This window comes from Bos indicus x Bos taurus, chromosome 26 (genome assembly GCF_003369695.1).
Source record: "Bos indicus x Bos taurus breed Angus x Brahman F1 hybrid chromosome 26, Bos_hybrid_MaternalHap_v2.0, whole genome shotgun sequence".
Taxonomy (NCBI): domain Eukaryota; kingdom Metazoa; phylum Chordata; class Mammalia; order Artiodactyla; family Bovidae; genus Bos; species Bos indicus x Bos taurus.
In genome coordinates this window covers 796,287-818,296 of record NC_040101.1, presented here as the reverse complement: position 1 = coordinate 818,296, position 22,010 = coordinate 796,287, and the positions used below count along the sequence as shown (strand labels likewise).

Here is a 22,010-nt window from a genome sequence, read left to right as displayed (position 1 = left end):
AGGGCTGAGGGAAGGTGAAACTGTCATATCGATCTTTTTAGCACTAAAATATGAGCCACTTTACTCTGCTCCCCGCTGCTGTGATGTGAAAAATAATAACTTGGGTCCAAATTAAAAATATTGATCTCTGGAAGGTGCTGGAAGTAAATAAACACCTTCCGAAGTTTTCGGGTCAGCCGAGAGACGGCACTCGGCAGTAAATGTGTCCACGTGTCAGAGTCCAGGGTTCTTGATCTGTTTTTTCTTTAAATTGATTTTTCATTATTTACTTCCTAAAAGTGTTGGAATCTGGTCCTCTACTGTTAAATCCCAGTGTTTGGGCAAATCATTTCTTTGGGGCTTATAAGGTGCTCCTAATCCAGTCCTCATTGATTGATTGATTTTTGACTCAATAAGCGTGCGGGCCCGGCCTTATTTAGGGCTTCCATCATAATTTTTTATGCATTTAGGCTCGACTTTTTTATTTGCCTCTGGTGCATGAGCCGCGTTGGGCTAGCCGGCGGGGAGGACAGTTGCCACCGGGTTGGTTTGCCTCCAGGTGGTGTCCCGCGGAACTGGAGCTGCGTGTGTCCTGGCCGCGGGCTTGTGGCGGGGCTGAGCCCTCCCCGGCCTCTGAGTGCCCCTTTGCACACAGGGGGTGACACGGGGGTCGGAGAGCCTCCTGTGACTGCGCGCGCGAGTCTGCGACGCTGTGGTCCCCGGTGGAGCTCCCCTGTGGAGGCCCTGAAGCTTGGGTGCGTCCGGGTCACCATGAGGCCGGAAGGTGGGAGGGTGGGGGCCGCCCGGGACAGACAGGAGGTGTTATGTGGCGCCTTCTGCATGGCCGTTGGGTGAGACCGTGCCTGGGAAGACCTGGGACTTACAACAAGGCACATGGCCGGCGGTGTGTCCAGCTGCCCCGAGAGCCAGCAGCCGTGTCCATCTGGAGCCCGGGACAGGACGCCGCCAGGCAGGGGAGCTCCCTGAGCCAGACCGGGGCGGGGGTAGAGAGAAGGGGGCGGCGCTGGGGGCTCTGGGGGGCTGGTGCAGGCCCACCCTGTGCTCTGTTCTTGAGGCTGTGCCACGGTGTTGGTGATGCTGCTGAGACACGGGAACCATGTGTGTGGGGCTGTGTCTGCCCCTCAGGTCCTCCAGGAACGCCTCCGGGAGCCTCCCGGCTCCCTCACTGACCCACGGGTGCCCTGAGTGGATGGAGGAGGCCAGTGGGGACGTCTCTGCCTCACCTGGACTTGAACCCCGACCAACAGGCCGCTTCAGAGCCTGGCCTGAGTGCTCAGGGTCCTGCCCCGCCCAGGCCAGGGCAAATTGGGAGGATGGGTGGACGTTCCCAGAGTGGCCGGCATGCTGGCCAGAGGGCAGGAGGGCCAGTGGCTGGGGCACCGGGCTGTCAGTGGCCCCTCGACAGAGGCCAGAGCCTGCGGGGGTCTCATGGGCTTGTTGGGAGGGAGGGGCTGCTTTTCTCCTTCCTGGTTTGGAAACTGTGGAGTGAGGGGGATGCAGCAGTGGTCGCTGCACCCACATGGGAGGGGCAGGGCCCTGGTGAGACGGTGGCCTGCCGGGGTTTGGGTGGGAGGCAGGCTGAGCCCAGCCACCCGGGACATGAGGCCAGCTCCCCGGGGGCTGCGACGACCCCTCCTCAGCAGGGTGCTCGTCTTGAGTTCCACCCACCCCTGAGTGTCCAGTCCAGGATCATGTTTTCCAGCTGATGCCCTTTCCTGGATCACCAGTACCTGCCCCTCGCCTTGGGCACCACCTCCCTTGAGAAGCCAGGTTTCAGATGAGAATGCATGTCTCAGAGGCTGGTGTGCCCATAAGGTGCGCCCAGGAGGCTTGCTGGCTGCAGGAAGAAGCTCTGGGTTGCTGCTCTCCATTTCCCACCAAAGATCAGAGGACTTCCCCACGCAGCTACAGAAGGGCCCACACTGGCTGCCGCAGCCCAGGCCCCACTCGCACCTGGCAGGTACGGAGCCCAGGCCACAAGTACCGCCTCCCGAGAACAGGGCCGGCTATTACCAGCGGGGGTGTGGTCCAGCGTCCCAGGCACCAAGGTGCCGTGAAGCCATCCGTGTGGCCACAGGACGTGCATGTTGTGCTCCGTGTGCTGGGCCTGCTGCGGGTGCCACGGATGTAGAGACACAGGCCAGAGGCCACAGGCCACCCGTAACGCTCACACTCTGCCCTCTGGAGCTTGCACACTCCAGTGAGCACAGGTGCACGCACACGACACTCAGCCTGCACGGGACGCAGACACGCTGCACGTGACCCCTGCACGCGACGCACGCTGCACGTGACCCCTGCACGTGACGCACGCTGCACGTGACCCCTGCACGTGACCCATGCTGCACGTGACCCCTGCACGTGACGCACGCTGCACGTGACCCCTGCACGTGACGCACGCTGCACGTGACCCCTGCACGTGACCCACGCTGCACGTGACCCCTGCACGTGACCCACGCTGCACGTGACCCCTGCACGTGACCCCTGCACGTGACCCACACTGCACGTGACCCCTGCCTACGCGTGACCTGACACCCTCTCTCTGTGCCTGGTGGAGCTTGCAGAGCCCAGGAACAGGCACACTCTGTGTGGCTACAAGATTGAAAGAGTGGGTGTGAATGCGTCCAGTGCCCAGTGCCACCCGCAGGCCTCTTGGAGATGGGAGTGGAGACCAGACTGCTCTGAGGAGGCCACGTTTAGTGGGGCCAGGAGGGCGTGCAGGAGTGGGCAGGGAAGGGGGAAGGTGGTCGTGTTTGCACGAGGCCACGGCAGATGTGGAGATGGGCCACGGGCTCCGCTGGGGATAGCATGCTGCTGGCCATGGGTGCATGGTCCTGGATGATGTGCTGGCCCTGAGGCCATGTCCTGCCCGGGGAGCCCACCCCGGTGACTGAGGAGGGCTGAGGGTATGAAAGACCCAGCACAGAGGCCTCACGGGGGGTGACCCTGAGCGAGGAGAGGAATGGGCCAGGGGCGGGGCCCTGGCAGTGCCCACTTCCCAAGGCCATACCGAGAGGCAGAAGACAGACCTCAAGCTCTGGCATGCCAGAATTCCCATCCAGAATCCCACCCGGCAGCCTCTGAACACACAGGTAGGAAAAAAGGAGAATTGTGTTTCAGAAGCATCAGGCTTTCACGGTGTGTCCCTGGTGCCTTGGTCAGGAAGCTGTGGTGCTCTACCCAAGGTCCAGAAAGCCCGGAACGCAGGGTTTTGAGCAGCCAGCTCCCTGGAAGTGGGAGCAGGGCCCAGACATGGAGTGGGTGCCTGCAGCTGGACCAGGTGTCTGCCAGGCCCTTAGCAGAGGCCGTACCCGGCTCCCTGGGCATGAAGAATGGGTGCCCTTGCCTTCAGCTCTGCAGATGCTGATGTGTGCCCCCCTGTGCCAGGCCCGCCTCTCTGCTCTCAAAGGAGCCCCCAGGTCAGTGGTGAAGGAGCTCCCGGGGGAGAACCATGTACCCTGCGGGAGTAGTCAGCTGGCTGAGTTTCTGAGAGTCTCCAGGAAGGTGAGACTGATGTGCAGAAACACGGAGATGAGGTTTAGACAGTGTGTGAATGAAGCGTGATAAATGTGTCTTAAAGATCTCAATTAACAAAAAAGGAGGCAGTAATGAAGTCCAAGGAAAACAAAGAGCTGTTCAAGACAGGAAAAGGAGTTGTAGTGTAGTGAGCTGTTCTATTGTGAAGAGCATTCTGAAGTTATATGATGTGAAGACTGATTAGTAGTTTAAATAAAAATGTGTTTTTATCCCGAGGATGGGGCTCAGGGATTGTGTGTGTGTGTGTGTGTGTGTGTGTGTGTGAGTCCGTGTGTCAGGCATGTGAGTGAAGGAAGGTGCTAAAAAGGGATTAAATCCTCGTTTTCCACAGCAGAGAAATCAATAGTTAATATTGAAGACTAGGAAATCAAGAAGTAGCATTGTAAGCTTTAGCAGTATGGAGGTAAATACCAAAAGAAAACAATTAAAAGAAAATAATGGCCTCTGGGGAGTAGAACATTGAAATTATCAGTTCAGTTCAGTTCAGTCGCTCAGTCGTGTCCAACTCTTTGTGACCCCATGAATCACAGCACGCCAGGCCTCCCTGTCTATCACCAAGTCCCGGAGTCCACCCAAACCCATATCCATCGAGTCGGTGATGCCATCCAACCATCTCATCCTCTGCCGTCCCCTTCTCCTCCTGCCCTCAGTCTTTGCCAGCATCAGAGTCTTTTCCAATGAGTCAACCCTTCGCATGAGGTGGCCAAAGTATTGGAGTTTCAGCTTCAACATCAGTCCTTCCAATGAACACCCAGGACTGATCTCCTTTAGAATGGACTGATTGGACCTCCTTGTAGTCCAAGGGGCTCTCAAGAGTCTTCTCCAACACCACAGTGCAAAAGCATCAATTCTTCTGGCGCTCAGCTCTTTATAGTCCAACTCTCACATCCATACATGACCACTGGAAAAATCACAGCCTTGACTAGACGGACCTTTGTTGGCAAAGTGATGTCTCTGGTTTTTAATATGCTATCTTGATTGGTCATAACTTTCCTTCCAAGGAGTAAGCGTCTTTTAATTTCATGGCTGCAGTCACCATCTGCAGTGATTTTGGAGCCCAGAAAAATAAAGTCAGCCACTGTTTGCACTGTTTCCCCCTCTATTTGCCGTGAAGTGGTGGCACCGGATGCCCTCGTCTCCGTTTTCTGAATTATCAGGGCACTGCTGTTTTTCCATAATAAGCCGTGCAGAACTGTAACTTTTCAGACAAACTTAAAAAAAAAGCAGGAAGAGACTCCCTCCCTTGATGGTGACCTCAGAGAAGACGTGCAGTGGTGGCAGGGAGGTGGCGCACGGGTCTGGGGTGTGGAGGCAGCGGTGAGACGTGGTGGCAGGTGGGGCTGTGTGTTGGCTCGGGAAGGCAGCGGTGGGCAGTGGAGGTGGCACGTGGGTCTCTGTGCCCTGGTGCAGGGAGAAGGCCTGCGGCGGCAGCCGGCAGGTCGTCCCGGCTCTCTGAGCACAGGCTGATTGTAAGAGACTGCAGGGAGGGAGGAGGCTGGGGTCCTGGAGATTCCTCAGCATCAGGAATGGGATTTGCTTGTGAATGTGAATTTGAACAGTTTTGGGGAAGAGGTGAGGCTGCCAGAAGGGCAGAGAAGGGACAGATGGGTTGTGTGGAATGCGAAAGGCATATCACAAGGCTTTGAAGTTCTGGTTGAAGTCAGTGCACAGAGTGGGCCAGAAGTAGGGGCCCACTGTGATTTTATTTTCTCTCTCTGTGCTGTCTTCTCTCTGAGCCCGTGCCACCCAGGGCATGTCCCCTAGCCAACACTATGGAGAAATGGGCTGAACCCAGGAGGTGAAGACAGTGCAGGCTGAGCCTCCTGGGATGAGGCGGCCAGCGTGTGGCCAGTCCTGGAGTACAGCTCACGACCACTGCTACCTACCCCCGCCGCACGCACTTTACTCCAGCTGTCACGCAGCTCCTCCATGTATGCATCAGCCTCTCTGTGCTGTACTTCTGAAGACACAGTCCAGAGCCAAGGGCAAATTGTTTGAGGTTTGAGATCAACTTTACTGAACTGACTGCATTGAATGTAATGGGAACAATGTCTTCTTCAGGGAAAAACAATACAAAATGAAGTGCTTTCGTGAATAGTCACTTTGGATTTGCTAAGAAAGTAAAATCAAAGCGAGTCACTACTTCTGATTTGTTAATGTAAAGTATTTAAAATCTAGTCCTGTAGTTACAGCTTGTAAGCTGTCAATTTGCAAATGACTTAGGTGGAAAATGAATTTAAATGATCTTGCCATTTATAGTAGCATCAAAACATGAAACATTTAACTTAGGCCAAAGAGAGAGCCACTACAACATACTGCTCAGAGAAGCTAAAGAAGATGCGGAGAAGCATACCATGTTCATGGATGGAAAGGCTCAATGTTGTTAAGATTTCGTTTCCCCCTAGATCTATGTAAAGATTCAGTGCAGCACCAGTTAAAATCAGGGCAGCCTCTTTTTCTTATGGAAATTAACAAACTGGTTCCAAAATTTATATGGAAATGTTCAGAACCTAGGATAGCCAAAACAACTTTGAAAATGAACAGAGATTGAGGAGTTACACTGCCTGATTGAGATTTATTATAAATCTGCAGAACTCAGGACAGTGCAGTCTTGCTGTGAAGCCAGAGGAATAGATCATGGACCAGAGAATTTAGAAACAGATCCCCCACTGATTTTTGATGCAGGTATTGGGATAGCTCAGTGGGGAAGACAACCTTTCCCTAAATGATGCTGTAAGCAATGGCTGTGTACAAGGGAGCCTCGACCCTCACTTCGAAACTTGTGAGAATTTAACTCTGAAACTGTAAAACGTCTGTAGGGACATGTAGGAGGAAATCTTAGTGACTTTGGCTTTGGCAAGGGAAAGTCACTCAGTCGTGTCCAGCTCTTTGTGACCCCATGGACTATATAGTCCATGGAATTCTCCAAGCCTTTGGCTTTTGCAAAGATTCCTTAAATATGACACAAAAAGCAAAAAGTATTACTAAAGAAAAAGTTAGCTATTGCGCTTCATCAAAATGAAACATTTGTTCTTCAAAAGATACGAAAATAGTTTACAGCCAAGAGAAAATATTTGCAGAAATCTGTGATTAAGGAATTTATCTCCAGTGCTACATGTAAAGATCCATTACAAACTAGTACTAACCAGACAACTGAATTTCTGGAAGGTCTGAACAAACTCTTCACCAGAGGAAGTACAGGAATGGCACGTGAGCATATGCTCAGCACGTTCCTCAGTGGAGCCAAAGCGAATGGAGAGCACGCTGCTCACTAAGGATCGCAAGTGTCCAGTCTCGGCTACGGTGAAAAGACCGACCATATCCAGTGCTGGGGGGCGCGGGGAAGAGCCGGACCTGTCAGATGTCGCTGGGGAGGGCACGGGGGGCGCGCTGGGAAGCGCCTGAACAGTTAAAAGCTCAGCGACCGTGAGACCTCACCGTCCCACCTCCAGGCGCCCACCTTGGAGAGATGCAGGCGCATGTCCACATGGGGCTGGACACAGGTGTTTGTGGCAGCTTCACCCCCAGGCTGCGGACCACGCAAGCGTCTGCCAGCAAGTCTGCACCAGCTGCGGGACCAGCTAAGCGCCGCCGGCAGAGGCAGGGGAAGAACAGCTGAGACGCGGGAGCGCGGCGGCGTCAGCGTGAGGCCGCCCTCGGAGGCCGCCGTCGCGCTCCGGTCCGTGTCACCCTCTACACGCCGCGCCCACAGTTCGGAGAATGGCAGTTGTCCGTCCATAGCGCTGTGAGCAGTCACGTGGCTAATGGCTGAGAGGCAGTCAAATTTTAAATTACTTAACTGAACAAGAATATTTCCGTTACCAGCTGACTCCACGTAAAAGCCACCAAACGGCTGTGTGTGTCTCATGGTCAAGGAAACCGAACGCTGCACAGGAAGTAATAGCAGAGTGCGCGTAACTCTGTGCGCTGTGCGCTGTGCAGCTCTCGCGAGGATAAAAGTCACCCTTTAGGTTAAGTAAGGCTGTCTGGGTCTTGGGTGTAGCTCTGCTCCAACTCAGTCAAATAGTGTTCACTTTGCTGCGCGTTTTCTCCCGACCTCAGGCGGGCGGACGCGGTCTTCTGGCGTGGAGTCCGCCCTTTTGGTCATCATTTGCAGTGGAGCCATGGTCTGTAGTGGGAGACTTGGCAGCTCCGTGGTGCCAGGAGGGGTCCCCATGGCAATGGGCAGCTGCCGCCATCCCCACGAGCAGATCTCGCCCCACCCCCGCCAGCCGTGCATCGCCCCCCCACCCCCCACCGCGCATTCACCCCTACTCCTGCCCCCGCCGCTCTCCACCCCGACCCCTGCTGCTCGTCCCCCCCAACCCCCACCGTGTATCCCCAGGCGCCCCTGCTCCGTGGCGCTCATGGTGTGCAGGGGGCTCGGTGAGGAGCCCTCTGCCTTCACCTGGATCCCTGGCGGGGGCGGGGGACTATCTCTGCCCCCCACCCCGCAGGCCCCTCCTGCGCCCTCGGCCCGTTCGGCGGGTGAGAGCCGGGCCTGGCCGGGCTGCCGGGCAGTGCGGGGCCGAGCGGTGATCAGTCAGACGCAGACAGGTGTGATGGAGCGTGTGTCAGCCGCGCCTGGAAACAAATGCAGCCCGGGAACGTCCGGTGAACAACTGAAAGATTGTAAAGCTCTTAAGGACTTTGGTGCTTGTTAGTGTTTTCTGACAGGAACTCAGAGAAGCAGGGGCGCAGAGCGGCCCTGCCGACTGGCGTTTACCTCGCCGTCCTCTCAGTCGGCCTGAGTGGGGTGTTCCCCCCACCCCCCCAGCCCTGAGCTCACCAGCTCCCCCAAACGCTCCCGGGGACCTCTAGGAGCCCCCAACCCGAGTGGACACCTCCTCCGACACTGGCCGCTAGCCGGGAGATGCCAGGAGTTGCAGGGACCTTGGGCTTCAGAGCCCGCTCCCATAGGAAGGCAGGTGCTGGGTGCCATGAAGGCCGTGCGCTGTGGTGCCCGTGGGTTTTAACTCAGTGGGCAGGGGACGTGGCCTTCGCGCTCTGCGTGTCACATCCGTTCTGGATTTGTGTCTGTGGAGCTCGCCTGTCCACATTATGCCACGTCCTGTGTGTGCCAGCGCCATCGGCCAGAGGGCAGGGAACCCTGTGGGATCGCCCGGTGCAGGGGTCCTGACGGGCCCTCCTCTGCAGCGGGCGTGAGGCTCCGACGACCCTCAAACCGGGGTCAGAGCCCACGGCCCTGCCCCCGGGTGGCCGGGTCTCTCCTGCTCCCCTGGGCCGCATTCTGGACAGAACCTCGGAAGACCGGCTGCATGGCTTACCCGGCTTTCAGACAGAAATGGCTACACTTGGCTCTTCATCTTGATATTAATGCTTGGTTGTCAATTTTTACTGCTGATCTGATGGACGGGGCCCAGGGCCGGCCGTCGTCCCCTTGGAGCAGGCCCCCCCCGGGCCTGGGGCCACCGCCCCCCATGTGCACCTCCCCGCCCCCCGTAAGTGGCTCAAGCGGAAAAGTCCCTGCACAGGAGACTCGGTCAGACGGGCTGGCTGTGCTGTGTGCCCAGCTCTCTGGGTCACGGGCGGGTAAAGGTGAGCTGCTTTCTGTTTGTCTAATTTTCTTTCTGTTAATCCCCTCACTCCCACCCACCACTCAGGAAAACAAAGGCTGGACACAGCTGTCCGAACTGGGCCCAGACCAGCCGGGATCGGGCAAGGCCAAGGTTTCTGTGTCGGCCCCCGGGACCTGGGAACGCGTGATCTGATTGTGCTGTGTAAGTGCGGCGGCCAGAGCACGCGGCAGACGCCCCACTGTGACCTGGCCCGGCGGGGCTGCGGCCCCACTGGGCCCAGAGCCCCACTATTCAATAAACGCAGGCCCTTCTTCCAACCATCAAAATTACCGAAAGCATTTTCCGAAGAGAGAGAACAAATCCAATCACATCGTAACTGTTGAACCTCGCTCCGGAGTTAAGTGTATTTGCTAACATGTGGGCCTGGTACAGAACCTCCTCCCAAGTTTCATCTATTATCACAATAATTGAGTTTGTCGCTGGAATTAGATTTATCAAATTGCGTTATCCTCTTCAGAAATTGGGTAGGTAGCCTGGCAGGGCGCGGTGGAGTTAATCCGCTTTGCTGAAGCCCCGGTGGCTCTGCGTGGCGGCCGGCCACGGCTCAGACATCTTCCTGTCACCCTGGACACCGTGTAATTTCTCCTCGATCCCTTGTGCAAATAATGACATTTGAAGCGAGCATTAACAGGCTTAATTACTTTAAAATTGTCATTTTAATTTACACTGATATAGTATTGATCATACAAGCAGAGATTAAGCTGTTCAGTGGAGCGGATGATGGGGAATTAAGCAGTAAAGGGCCCTCCAGGGGCCGCGCACTGCCCAGCGAGTGCGGAAGAGGGATGATGCTGGTCGGTAATGAACTGGCAGCATGCGGGGACATGAATCTCGGGCTCCGGGAGAAGCGGAAATAATGGGGTTTGGGCGGCATTTGCAGGTTATTCATTCGCTGCCATGCACCAATTCTCCGGTGATTCATCCGCCTCACCAACATTTATTTATCCAGCAAATTCCGTGCTCTGACCTTTTGGCTGAGCGCATCGACCAGAAGTTGGAGCGGAGATCTTTCAGGGGTAACTTTTGTGTCTGTTATGCTCGCGTGTGTCTCGGTCCCAGCCCACAGAAGCCTCAGGGTTTGGGGACGCTCTTGTGTCCAGGCCGTGCGGTGATTGACAGCGGGAGGGTGGGCCGGGTAGGTGTCGCTGGCGCCTTTTAGATGAGAGGACCTGGGGGTCTTGCACGTTTCGTGGGAAGTCACAACCCTTTGCCTCCTTCGGGTTCATCTCCCAAGTTCTCCTGCAGTCAGAACGGTCCCCACCACCCATCCAGGCGCTGTAGGGGGAGACAACGTGTAAACGGAGCTGAGACCGCTCCTTCCAGGGGGAGCACGTGGACAGACTCCTCCCGCCCATGTCAGAGCACTTCAAATAGTTTCACCTCAGACCGTTTCCCTCTGAGGAGGTTACGTAATAAAAACTCAGCCTGATTGATTTTATGGCTCAACAGGGAAAAATGGAATTCCCGGCCTCTGTCCTAATGGCTTATTGTAAGCAGCGAGGGCAGGGTTAATCAGAGAGTGATGGGGGCAGGGATACAGACACGGCTCCCACGGCAGGTGGGCTCCGATTCCACGGGGCGTCTCTCCTCAGGGTGACCTCAAAGCTCGCTTTCCAGTTCACTTGTTCCTGCCGGGCTCGCGTGTCCTAACCCCTGGACGGCAGCACTTGCTGGGCTGAGCTGTGTGCTTTCGGCAGAAACGGCCGTGCTGAGGCGTCACCAGCTCTGCTGCCTTCATTGGGCACCTGCTGTTTGCCAGGGTTGTTTTGAAAGTCCTCCCACGATCCCACTCTTCAAGGCTGGGGGCCTGGGGACAGAAAGGCCCAGAGACACTAGTGACCAGACGTGGTGGGCAGTCTGGAGGGTCACAGGCATGGCCCCCAGGGCCCCAGCCTGCGGCCCTCTGTAGCCACGCAGGTGGCCCCCAGGGCCCCAGCCTGCGGCCCTCTGTAGCCACGCAGGTGGATGTTGAGAGGGAACACACACTCGCGTTGTTCTTTCTGAAAAGTGTTTAGTTCATTTGGCTGCACCGGGTCCTGGTTGCACCACGCAGGATCTTCAGCCTGTGCTGCGGCGTGGGGGATCCAGACTCCTGACCGGGGATGGAACCAGGCCCCTGCACTGGGAGCACAGAGTCTTAGTCACTCAACCACCAGGAAAATCACACGTGTCCTGAACCCCGCACTTTCAGACCCGCCAGTGCATCCTTCCAGAGTAGGACAGGCTAGCGACCCAGGCTCATTCTCCACAGGACGCCACCCAAGGACACTCCTTGAACGGGTGGCCGTGCTCCGGCCGCCTGCTGGCCTCTGGCGGGGGTGGGGCGGCCTCTGGCAGGAGTCGGGTGGCCTCTGGCAGGAGTCAGGCATCATGCTCATGGCTGGGACTTGGCGTCCCCCCAGCTTCCCAGCAGGGACCATCAGAGACCCCCACCAGCGCCACTGGCCTTCCCCATTGGCAAACACCGGCTGCTGTTTCCTCTTTCCTGGAAAGATGCTCCTGACCTCGTCTCCTCCGGGTCCTAGGAAAACACGGCTTCTGTTACTGCCCTCCCAAAGGGCACGGAGCTGAGTGTGGCCAGGGCCGCGGCGCCTCCCTGAGCCTCGGTCCCACCCGTGTAGGGGTCGGGGGCCCTTGTGGTCTGGCCCGAGAAGGGGGCAGGGAGGAGGGGCGTGTCTGTCATGTTGTGGCCCCCACCCCATGACGTGGACGCCCCCCGCGTCCGCCTCTGTCTTGGGGTGGGGGCCGGCGGAGGAGCTCCTGCAAGCACCGTGCACACAGGTGGGGCGGGCTCCTGTCCTGGCCGAGCGCCTCCCGGCCAGCGGCACCACGTTGTACCTTGTGAGGCTTGTTCCCCACCCTGGCGGGGCCCCGGGCAGCAATGGGGAGAGCTCTCACCTCTCATCAGGCTAGAGGTCCACTGATCCAGCTCCGCCCGGGGCCAGGGGAGGCAGACCCCGTGACCACCTCCCCAAACAGGAAGAGCCGTCGCAGGAGGTGAGCTCAGGCTTCTGAGCCCACTGTGCCCCTTGGCCCAGAAGACGGCTGAGGAGGAAGCCGGGCCTGAGCCCAGTGTGGCGGGGGACGGTTGGTTCAGGTCGGCCCTGGGCGCGGAAGGCGGAGCAGGCGTTGGCAGCTGGAGGCGCCCTGACCCCCGGAGGTGCGTGGAGGGCCCCGTGTGCCTTCCTGACGCATGCGCAGCCCCTCACAGACCTCCGAGGGCCGGTTGGACCAAGCACCCCTACCAGGGAGGGCCTCTGTGTGCGCGCCCAGTCTCGAGGCTGGAGCCCTCAGAGCAGAAGACACAGAGCGTGGACTGCAGGCGGTGTGTGGGCTGCAGGCGGCCCCAGAAAGCATGAGAGCATCTGGAAGAACGCGGGCGTGGGGCAGAGGTGAGCGCCCGCCGTGTGGTCCCGCTGACGTGGCCGAGGGGACGCCACTTTGAAGAGAAAACAGTGACAGTTTCCCAACAGACGAGGGACAAATATACAAATTCAGGGAGATAAAATCAGCGCCCAGAGAGGTCACAGCAAAACTGAACAGAACCCTGGACCAAGGGGCCCCTTTGAAAGCAGCCGTGGGGAAGACGGGTCCCCGAGAGGGGAAGTGGTGACCGCGATGCTGAGGGCCATACCCCAGCCACTGCCATGTCTCGAGGGAGAGGCCAGCGGAGAGTCCCGCATGCAGGATGGCGGGTGAAAGCGCCCTGAAAGGAGTCGGCCGCAGCGGGCCAGTCCAAGGGGATGCATGCTGAAGGACGCTCTCCTTGCGGGAGGGAGTGGCCACCAGAAGGAGTCGGCCGCAGCGGGCCAGTCCAAGGGGACGCATGCTGAAGGACGCTCTCCTCTCGGGAAGGAGTGGCCGCCAGAAGGAGTCGGCCGCAGCGGGCCAGTCCAAGGGGCGCATGCTGAAGGACGCTTTCCTTGCGGGAGGGAGTGGCCGCCAGAAGCAAGCGGACACTGCGGGTGGGAAGGCTGGGCAGGGAGCGCAGGCTGGGGAGGGCAGGCGTGGTGGTGCCCCGCAGCGGGGAGACGGCCTGTGGTGCAGACGGAGGCACGAGACCCTCCAGCAGTAGGGGATGGTGGTGCCCCCTGACTGCGGGGGTGAGGAGGGCTGAGGGGCTGGGGCCATAAGCTGTGCCCTCTGCAGGTGTTGCTGTGTTAGCATCTCTGTGGAGTGGGGGTGGCGTTAGGTTATTTGAAGCAAAAGTAGATGGCAGTTTCCCAGTGGGGTTGAAGTTTGAAAATCGGTTAAACCTTCCTCCTCACGTTTACTGCGCAGGCGTCTCGACAGCGCACGCATCCTGTAGACAGCATCGCCCAGTGTTGGTGGCGCTTGAGGCGCGTTTTCCCTTAACCGTCCTCTGTCTGGGATGCGCTTTCTCCAGAACACTCGTTAAGGATGAAATTGTAATTGAAAAGCTAATGATTTTCAGAAGATGAAAGATGAAGTCAGAGCTGCTTTAGCTGCGATGCAAACTCTCTGAGTGATTTAATTGGCATAAAAGTTTATCGATTTGCTTTGCTGATCATTTAGACATGGGGAATACAACAAATCTTATAAAGAAGACTAGTCATTTTAAGTCTGATGTTTTTCTTTGCTTATTATCAAAGCTTTCCGTTTGCAAAGTAATACTGAAAAGAGTATTCGTCCTGCAAAGGACTCTCATCATCTCAAGAGGATGAGATCGTGATGCAGAGTTGAAGGTGGCCTGGGGGTGCTCGCCGAGGGGCCCCGGGTCTGCAGTGTTCCGTCGCCCTGGAGGGAACTCTTGTCTCGTGGACAGGTTTCCTTTCCCACCCGCGGCCGGGCGGGCTGGAACCTGCTAAGTCAGGTGGAGTCAGGAGCCTTTCGCTTCTGAAAGGGAAGGTCCGAGATACTGTGCCGAGCAAAACGCGTGATTCTGCGGGGGGCGGACTGGGCCCTGGACGCGACAGCTGAGGTGTTCCCCGGGTGCCGCGTGGGTCTGGGGAGTCCCGAGTCCCCGGCCTGGGCCACAGGCCGCGAGGAGCCCCTCAAGCCGGAACTTCCTGTATGTCGCCCCTGCCCTCTCAGCTGGGCCCAAGGTCAGCACCCCTTCCCAAGCCCTCAGTGTCCCTGCGCCCTGGAGACTCGGCTCCAGGACACCTCCTGCCCCTCCCTGCCTCTTCCCCACTGTGCCTGACCCCCACTGACCCGTGCGTGTCCCTGAGGGCCACCTGTCACCCCTGCTCCCTGGGCCCTCACCGACCCCTGCCCTTCACCCTGGCTCTGGTTCTCCTGGGAGCGCAGCACCTTGCTGAGGACTCTGCACACGGCGACCACTGCATTTACATCGGGGCCAGACCTCTGTCCTGGACTCCAGGCCTGCCACCCCTGTGAGGCGTCTTGGGGCCATTTCAGCCTCGGCTCGTTTGAAGCTGGACACCTGTGCTCTGAGCTGTCCCCACCTCAGACCATGGTGCCGTCCACTTCCAGCTGCTGGCAGGAGCCCTGGACTCGTTGCCCAGGCCCTGACTGCTCTCAGGACGTCCCAGGGACGGTGCCCCTGCTCAGAAGCTGGCCTCCTGTCCAGAGTCCTGGTCACCGTCCCAGGCCTCACCCCGCCCGCAGGATCTCAGACCGGACTCCTCTCTGCCCGAGGTCACCCCAGTGGTTTCCAGGGCGGATGCCCTGGCAGGGCCATCCTGGCCTGAGGGGGCCTTGCCCAGGTGGACTGAGACCAGTGTCCCTGCAGTTTAGGAACCTGGTGACGTGCTCTCTCCGTGGCCCATGTCTGCAGGGCCTGGTGACATGTCGGCCGCCTTGCCGTGGTGATCAGACATGTCAGCAGCATGTCAGCCTCGCGGGGCCTGAGGGGACAGCGGGGCCGGGCTGTGACAGGGTCAGTGCGCAGTGCATGCTTTATAAAACGCTCTTTAATTCAGCAGCGGAATATCATTAGCTCTGTACGTAGATGAACACAATGGACAGCCAATTTGATTACCTTCTGATGCTGGCCGTCGGGCGGGAGACAAGATGAAATTACACGCAGCCCTGGTGCGGGCGGGCCGCGGGGAGCGGGGCGCGGGGGTCAGCAGGGCCTGGCCGTCACTCCAGGTGCAGCCCAGGGGCTGACCTGGAAAGTCGGTACTTTGTGAACAAGTCAGTTCTCATTTGCGAGAGTCACAGAGCAGCTCTGCGGGGCCGGGAGCCTGTGACGGTGACACCCGTGGGCAGCCTCTCCTGCAGGCCGCCCTCCAGTGACGCAGGCCAGCGTGGGCAGTCAGGCTGCCCCATCCAATTAGGCTGGCCATCGCGAGTTTATTATGCCGGAGAAGATCAATGAAGCTCTGCATTGATTGAAGCAGAAGCCTTGTTTCATTTATTATTGTTTATAATCTAATGAATGTTGCAGTAACTTTGCTTTGATTTATTACTCAATCTGTTAAATTGTTTTAAAACCAGGAGTCTGGGGGCTTCCCCTTGTGCAAGGGAGGGCCGCTCCCCTTGCTGGTGAAGGCGTGTGACCCGTGCGTCGGGCTTGGCTTCTTGGCGCTGCTGTGAGGCCGGGCTTGGCTTGTCCTCTGAGGCCTGCAGCGCGTTGGCTCCGAGCCGTGGACCGGTCTCCTGGGGAGGTGGGGGACACGCCTCTGTGTCTCACTGTCCAGTGATTCTTGCCGCGTGCCAGGCCTTGTGCTGGGGACTCAGAGGTGACCAGGCCCCTCAGGGAGCTCCCTCCCCTCCTGGTAGAGAAGGAAATAAGCACACAGCCAGAGCGGGCAGCACCACAGGAGGGCGGGGCTGTGCGGGGGCTGAAGTCCGGGAGGGCTGCTCAGAGGAGGCAGCGTTTCCACGGGAATGTGCAGCATCAGGGCTCACGTGAGAGGAAGGTGGCAAAACAGGAATGCCCATGGTGGCAGAGCTTGGCCAACCTCAGGCCGGAGGCCAGTGTAGCCAGAGCTTTGTGAGCCGGGGGGCTGTGGTGATGGGGGTGACCGGAGAGTGGGGGACAGGGCCAGGCTTCTGGTGGCCCCACAGCAGACGGGGGAAATGGAGAGGCAGGAGTGCAGGGACTGCAGTGGTGCAGGAGGCAGGGCTCCCCGGGGCCGAGAACGGAGGGTCAGCAGTGCCCAGAGTGGTGGTCACTCGGGGAGGGGCTGTTTAGGGAGGGCGGGGTGGTGGGCACGCCACATCCAGGGAGGACCAGGGTTCCAGCGGGAGAGGGAGAGCGATGCCACCGGGCCCCGAATCCGGGAGGCCGGCCCCTTGGGACGTGCGCACGGGAACTGCGTGTCCCACACCCAAGGCTGACCCCCGGGGGCACCACGCTGGAGCTGGCAGCTGGGAGACGGAGCCTGTGCAGCTGCTCGTGGAGTCAGAGCGGGGCCCCCAGTGAGGGCTGAGAGTGGCGTCCTGCGGGGTCAGGCATCCACGCTGCGGGGAAGCGGAGGGTCCAGGGAAGTCTTGCTCTAACTCCCGGGTGGGCTGTCACAGACCCGGCTCAGCAAAGTCACTGGGTGGCAAGGGTGAGGACCAGTCCAGGAACAGGTGAAGGCCCTGGATGCAGTCCAGCCGCCAGAACCCACGAGTGTGAGCACGTGTGTTGTGATCAAGCCAGCCTGGGGCCAGCAGTGCACGGCTGGCCTGACGTTTTCAACCCTCTTAGAGCAGTGCTCCGCTTTAACCCCCTATAAACCAGACTTGAGTGTGGCTCAAGGCGTGTCGCAGTTACGGGAAGGAAGACTGAGCGCCGTGAAGACGCCATTGCCCCCCGGGCAGGCTGTGTGTGATCTGCACCCCAGCAGGATGTCTGGGTGTAATTTGGCAGCTGTTGGGGAGTTTCACTTGGAAGTACAGAGGGCCAGAAATAATAAAAGCAGTTGTGAAGAAAAGCAAAACGGGGCATTTATCTCTACTACTGAATATGAAGACTTATAAAGCTAAGCTAGGAAAAACTGCTGTTAGACCGACGAGAGGAGTCAAAGCCCAGAGAACAGACCCCTGGAGAGATGGGAGTGTGGCCTTCACGTGAACGACGGGGAACCACATGGATGGAGTAGTGGAATCCACTGGGTGCCTGTGCCCTGCCCACAGATACATCCCTGGCGTGGGAAAAAGCAGCCTTACGCCTCTTCCCTCTCAGCCCGGCCCTGGCCCCCGCTCTCCTGTCGCCCCTCTCGTCACAGGCTCTCTGACCATGCTGGGCTGCAGCCCGAGGATGGCCATGCTCTGCCATTGTGGGCGTTACCTGCTTCGCCAGCCTCTCCTCATGTGAACCTGGATGCTGCTGGTTTCCATGGAAACGCTGCCTCCTCTGAGCAGCCCGGGTATCAGAGGGTGGTGAGACTCGTCGTGGAGTGAGAGAGAACTCTTGGCAAACCAGGAATGGAAGCCTAAAGCCATGAAGGAGGTGTCGGCTTGTTTGACTACCTTAAAGATAAAAGTTTTCATTCGGTGAAAGATACCACAGAAAACCGACAAGGTGAGCCAAGGCACAGGAGATGTTCCTCATCGTGCAGGTAACAGACATGGGGAACGGAAAGTGGACTCAGTGTGAGAGCAAGGCCTTCAAGAGAAACCCACGCGCCCGGTGTGCTAGAAGGAGGCGCTCAGCTGCTCCAGAGTGAGGGCAGCACAGGTGAGACGCCTGCTGGGTCGCCCGCGGGCCTGCAGCCGCAGAGGGCTGCCGGCTGGTCTGCCGGTACCAGGACCGGGCAAGGGGGTGGGCAGCGGGCACCGCTGGCGGTGCCGTGTAGAATCCTGCGTGGAAGGTGCCTACCCACCGTGACCCAGAAACTCCAGCCGCGTGTCACGCACACGCGCCCACTTAATACAGGCGTGCAGGGGTGTGCGTGTCTCTCACGTGTGCTCAGGGACGCCACGCAGTGTTCCCTATAGCATCAGCGCCTGTAGTGAACACCTCGGACACATGTCAGTGTGTGAGAAGACGTGTGTGTCCCTCTTCCCTGTGTCTGGAGGGCAGATTTGCCCCTGTGGCCCTTCCTTGGTCGGTTTGACTCGAGCCTTAGGGGCCGTCTCTTCCCCGGGAAAGCCAGCAATCTGACACGGAGGCGCGGGCGTCACACCGAGATGGTGCGTCCTGGAGCATCCGCTTCGTTTGCCAGCAGAGGCAGTGGGTGCACATCCGAGGGCTGGCCTCTGGGGCTACGTGGCCTCCCACCGCGGGGGGGCGGTGGCTCGCCTGCAGGACCCTTGGCAAACCCGCGCTTCGCGTCTGCTGGACATCTGCGGACGCATGGCTCCAGTGTGGGGAGCAGCCTCCCCGCCCCCTCTCCCCTACCCTGGGTCAGCGTGTCTGGAGATCAGCTCTTGGTCCTCAGTCTTCAGCCCCCCAAAGGCAGACGAGCGCCCAGATGCGGCCCTGGGTCCCATCAGCAGCCTACTCAGTCGCTGCGGGAGACTGTCTTCGCAGCGTTTGCAGCATCTGCAGACCCTTGAGGGACCTTGAGCTGCCGGGTGGGTGGAACCAGGGGCCCTGGACCACGTCTCCTGCCGCGTTCATCCCTGGTGCTCGCGTGGGAGTCGCACGGACCCGGATCCAGGCTCACGCTGCATCCCTTCAGAGCCCGGCCGCTGGATCCCCGTAGCCTCGGGACGAGTCTGCCCCCGAGGCCGTGCTGCTGCTGTCTGTCAGGGCTCCTGCCCCGTGTCTGAGCCCCGGTGGACACAGCAGCAACTGCTGCATTTCACTAATGGAGAAAATAGGCACTCCTGACAGGTTTATAAATATGTAAAAAGTATTTGCATTGTTTCTAGCAAAGCAGGCAAGGAGTCAATACTCTCCGACAAGACGAGCACTCTGCTGACAGTTGTGGGGTCAGAGGACCCGCGGGCCAGCGCCCGGCCTTGCTCGCTTCCCTTCAGATGGCCTCCCAGCCGCTGACAAACGGGCCCTGAACTGCATGGATGGGGTCGGTCAGGTGTCGGAAAAGTTGGATAGCACTTTGACTTGAAATACTCATTAGAGCTAATTATGGATTTTCTGACTCTATGAGTTACAGTTTCTGTTCCTACATTGGCAATTTATTTTCCATTTATCATGAACTTCTTAATATTATATTAGCTTTATTGCATTCAATGAGGCAATAGTTCAAATATTTGCAATCACATTTATTTACTTAGGCTTTTTCTGAGTGCTTACTTTGCTCACAGAGATGAAAGAATGCCCATTTACAGGCCCGCGTGAGCAGAGCAGCTGTTAGGATTCTCTTCCTGGGGTCCCCGTGCTGCCCGAGTCCGCTTCTTGGAGGGGCCTCGGCTGTCCGAGGTCGGAGCAGAAAGCAGAGGCTGGGCCTCGGGTGTGTGCGTGCAGGGGCCGCAGCTCCCCTCGGGGAGGGTTCAGGGCAGCTGATGACGGCTGGGGTCGGGCGAGCGGCATGTGGGCTGTTTATTCTGTGCCTGCAGAGCCCCAGCCACTGACCACACGCCTGAGTCCCCATCACACACACAGACACACATGTTCACGTGCACTCGCACACCCCAAGTGAAGTTTGCCCCATCACACACACAGACACACACGTTCACGTGCACTCGCACACCCCAAGTGAAGTTTGAATCCCAGGTAAACAAGTGATTTCCGGCTTCGGGTGCCCTGACCCGCCCCGCCCGCCCCGCCCGGGCCTGCACTTGGCCTCCTGAGAGGGGCGCTGGGCCGAGCTGGTCGCCCAGAGCCGCTCCTGGCGCCGGCGGGCGGTTGGTGGTGCTGCTCGTGGCCGGGGGCTCGGGGGCAGGGTGGGCCCCGCAGTGGATGTGGGCAGCGGGGCGGGCGCGGGGGCCTGGCTCGAGGCCGGACCGCAGGTGTCCGGGTCGGGAGGCTCAGCCCGGAGCCATGACTGGCCGCCACGAGCTGGACTCGCCTTCTTGCGCAAAAACTGCTGTAAAATCTTCTCAGGCCGCTCACTTGGTTTCTTTTTTTGCTCTGCAGGCGCTAGGAAGCTTTTACTTTCTTCACGAATCCTTAAAAAACATCTACCAATTTGACTTTAAAGGTAAGACGCCATGCTGTCCTTCATGTCCTCTGGGATTTTCTGTCCTGCTGGACCCTGCCCACTGCCCCGTGGTCTGGCTTCTCCCAGCCCCTTCCGCCCAGTGTCCCTGCGAGAGGACCGCAGGTCCGGTTTGATCAAGGCTTTGCCGCGGTCACTCGGCAGGGACTTGGGAGGACGCCTGCTTTATGTCTTTGAAACCTCGATGGTCAGACCGCCCCGGACAGCTTCCCCTCTGGCCCCGGCCAGCCCACCCCCGGGCCACACCCCTGCCAGCCCTCATGGCTCAGGCTGGGGGCTCTGGTTTTCCTGTAATAAAGAGGAGAAGGGAACGGTTTGTATCTCTGTGCCTGTCAAATGTGAGAAAGTGGGAAAAAAATGAAAAACACAGCCAGACAGCATGTTTCAGGAAAGAGCAGGCGAGAGTGTGTTTGTGGCGGAGCGGACAACGCCGCCCTGTTCACTGGGCAAACTCTGTGCGTCTCCTGAGGGCCCCCGAGTGCTCACGCGCGGAGGCTGTGCGTCTGCCCCGGTCTGAGGGCCGGCCGCCCGCAGGGTGCGTGTGGGTTGACCGCTCAGGCAGGCTCGACTCCACACACTGAGCGTCAAGCTCTCTGAGCTGCACCAGGGCCGTGGAGCCAGATCACAGGCCTCTGCGATGCTTCCCAGGTGTGAGGACTGTGGGGGCAGCCTGCCTCGCAGTCTGTTCAGAGTCATCCTCTCTGCTTACTCCGGAGACAGAGCGCGCCCACGGGCCGAGAAGCAGTGATTCCATCAGCCTGAGAACAGGGTCCCAGCAGCAGGCGTTCACCAGCCCATCGCCTGTGGATTCTCTGCCCCGCCGCGGGGCTGAGAGCGGCCCAGCAGACCTGGTGGGAGCGGGCTGCTCTCCCCACGCTCTTGCAGACTCTGGACGTCGTATCATGTCTGCGGGGCCGTGAGCGGGGTGGCGGGAGGGTGCAGGCACAGTGGCTCCCGGCGTGGCTGCAGCAGAAGGGCTTTGCTTCTAACGAACCTGCGCCTCTGGCCCTACAGGTGCCACCTCTGTTAAGGTTCTCCTCTTTTCAAGTAAGCCTTTGCAGAAATGCTGTATTACTACATCAAAGTCATCATGAAGTGCCTGGCTAGCCCACAGTCTGTTTACAGTTGTACCTTAGATGTACGTTCCACTCCAGCAAGACCTCCACATTATCAGCGACAAGAACTGTGATAACACGGGTGGTGGTCATGCCCTGAGCAGACAAGCCTGGCTCAGCCTGGCGGGTGTTCCTGCTGACCCACAGCGGTGGGCGTGGCCGGAGTCTCAGGCAGGCGTGGCCACTGGCCCCCGCTCCCCCACTCCTTGCTCTTCAAGACTTGCATTTCTGCCTGAAATTGAGCTTCAGCAAAAGCAATCCAGATCTGTGCAGTTTGAACACACTTTAAAGAACAAACAGCCTGGATTTTAACAGATACTTTCCTACTTAGAAAGTTGAGATAAGACAGATAAAAGGGGCTCTGGTTTCTGGTCTGACATGTGACGAGCGAGGAAGCAGTCACTTCAGCCTCGCAGAAGATGATCCAAACCAGCTGAAAATAGGTGACTCTCCGTGGACCCCTCAGAGGAGCAAGGCCACAGGACAAACTGCTGCCCCTCAGGCTCGGGGGGAGGCTGGCAGGCCAGAGAGGCAGAGCCATTGAGCAGTCAGGTCACGGCAGGGCAGCCCCACACAGCCATCCTTGGCCCCCCTTCGTGGGTTGGCCTCCAGGAGCCCCACCAGGTTCCCGGGATGAAGATCAAGGGAAATCCCTGCGTGCCTCTGGCAGGGGAGGGGAGAGTAGCAATTCTGAAATGCCCAGAGCATTCTGTCAGGTCTCCCAGAGGCCTGACCAGAAGGAAAGCCCTTGACTAGAGTCCAGCCGGCTGGGG

The 22,010-nt window shown here is 58.6% G+C and overlaps 1 protein-coding gene across 2 annotated transcripts in view; it reads left to right on the top strand.

Annotated features, from left to right (window-relative positions):
- The window catches only part of INPP5A (inositol polyphosphate-5-phosphatase A), a 144,644-nt gene that overhangs the window by 76,899 nt on the left and 45,735 nt on the right, over nt 1-22,010 (top strand). For both annotated transcript variants that reach the window (XM_027529437.1, XM_027529438.1), the window contains exon 5: nt 20,041-20,104. In XM_027529437.1, the coding sequence (XP_027385238.1) occupies nt 20,041-20,104 (64 nt within the window). The remainder of the gene's footprint in view (nt 1-20,040; nt 20,105-22,010) is intronic.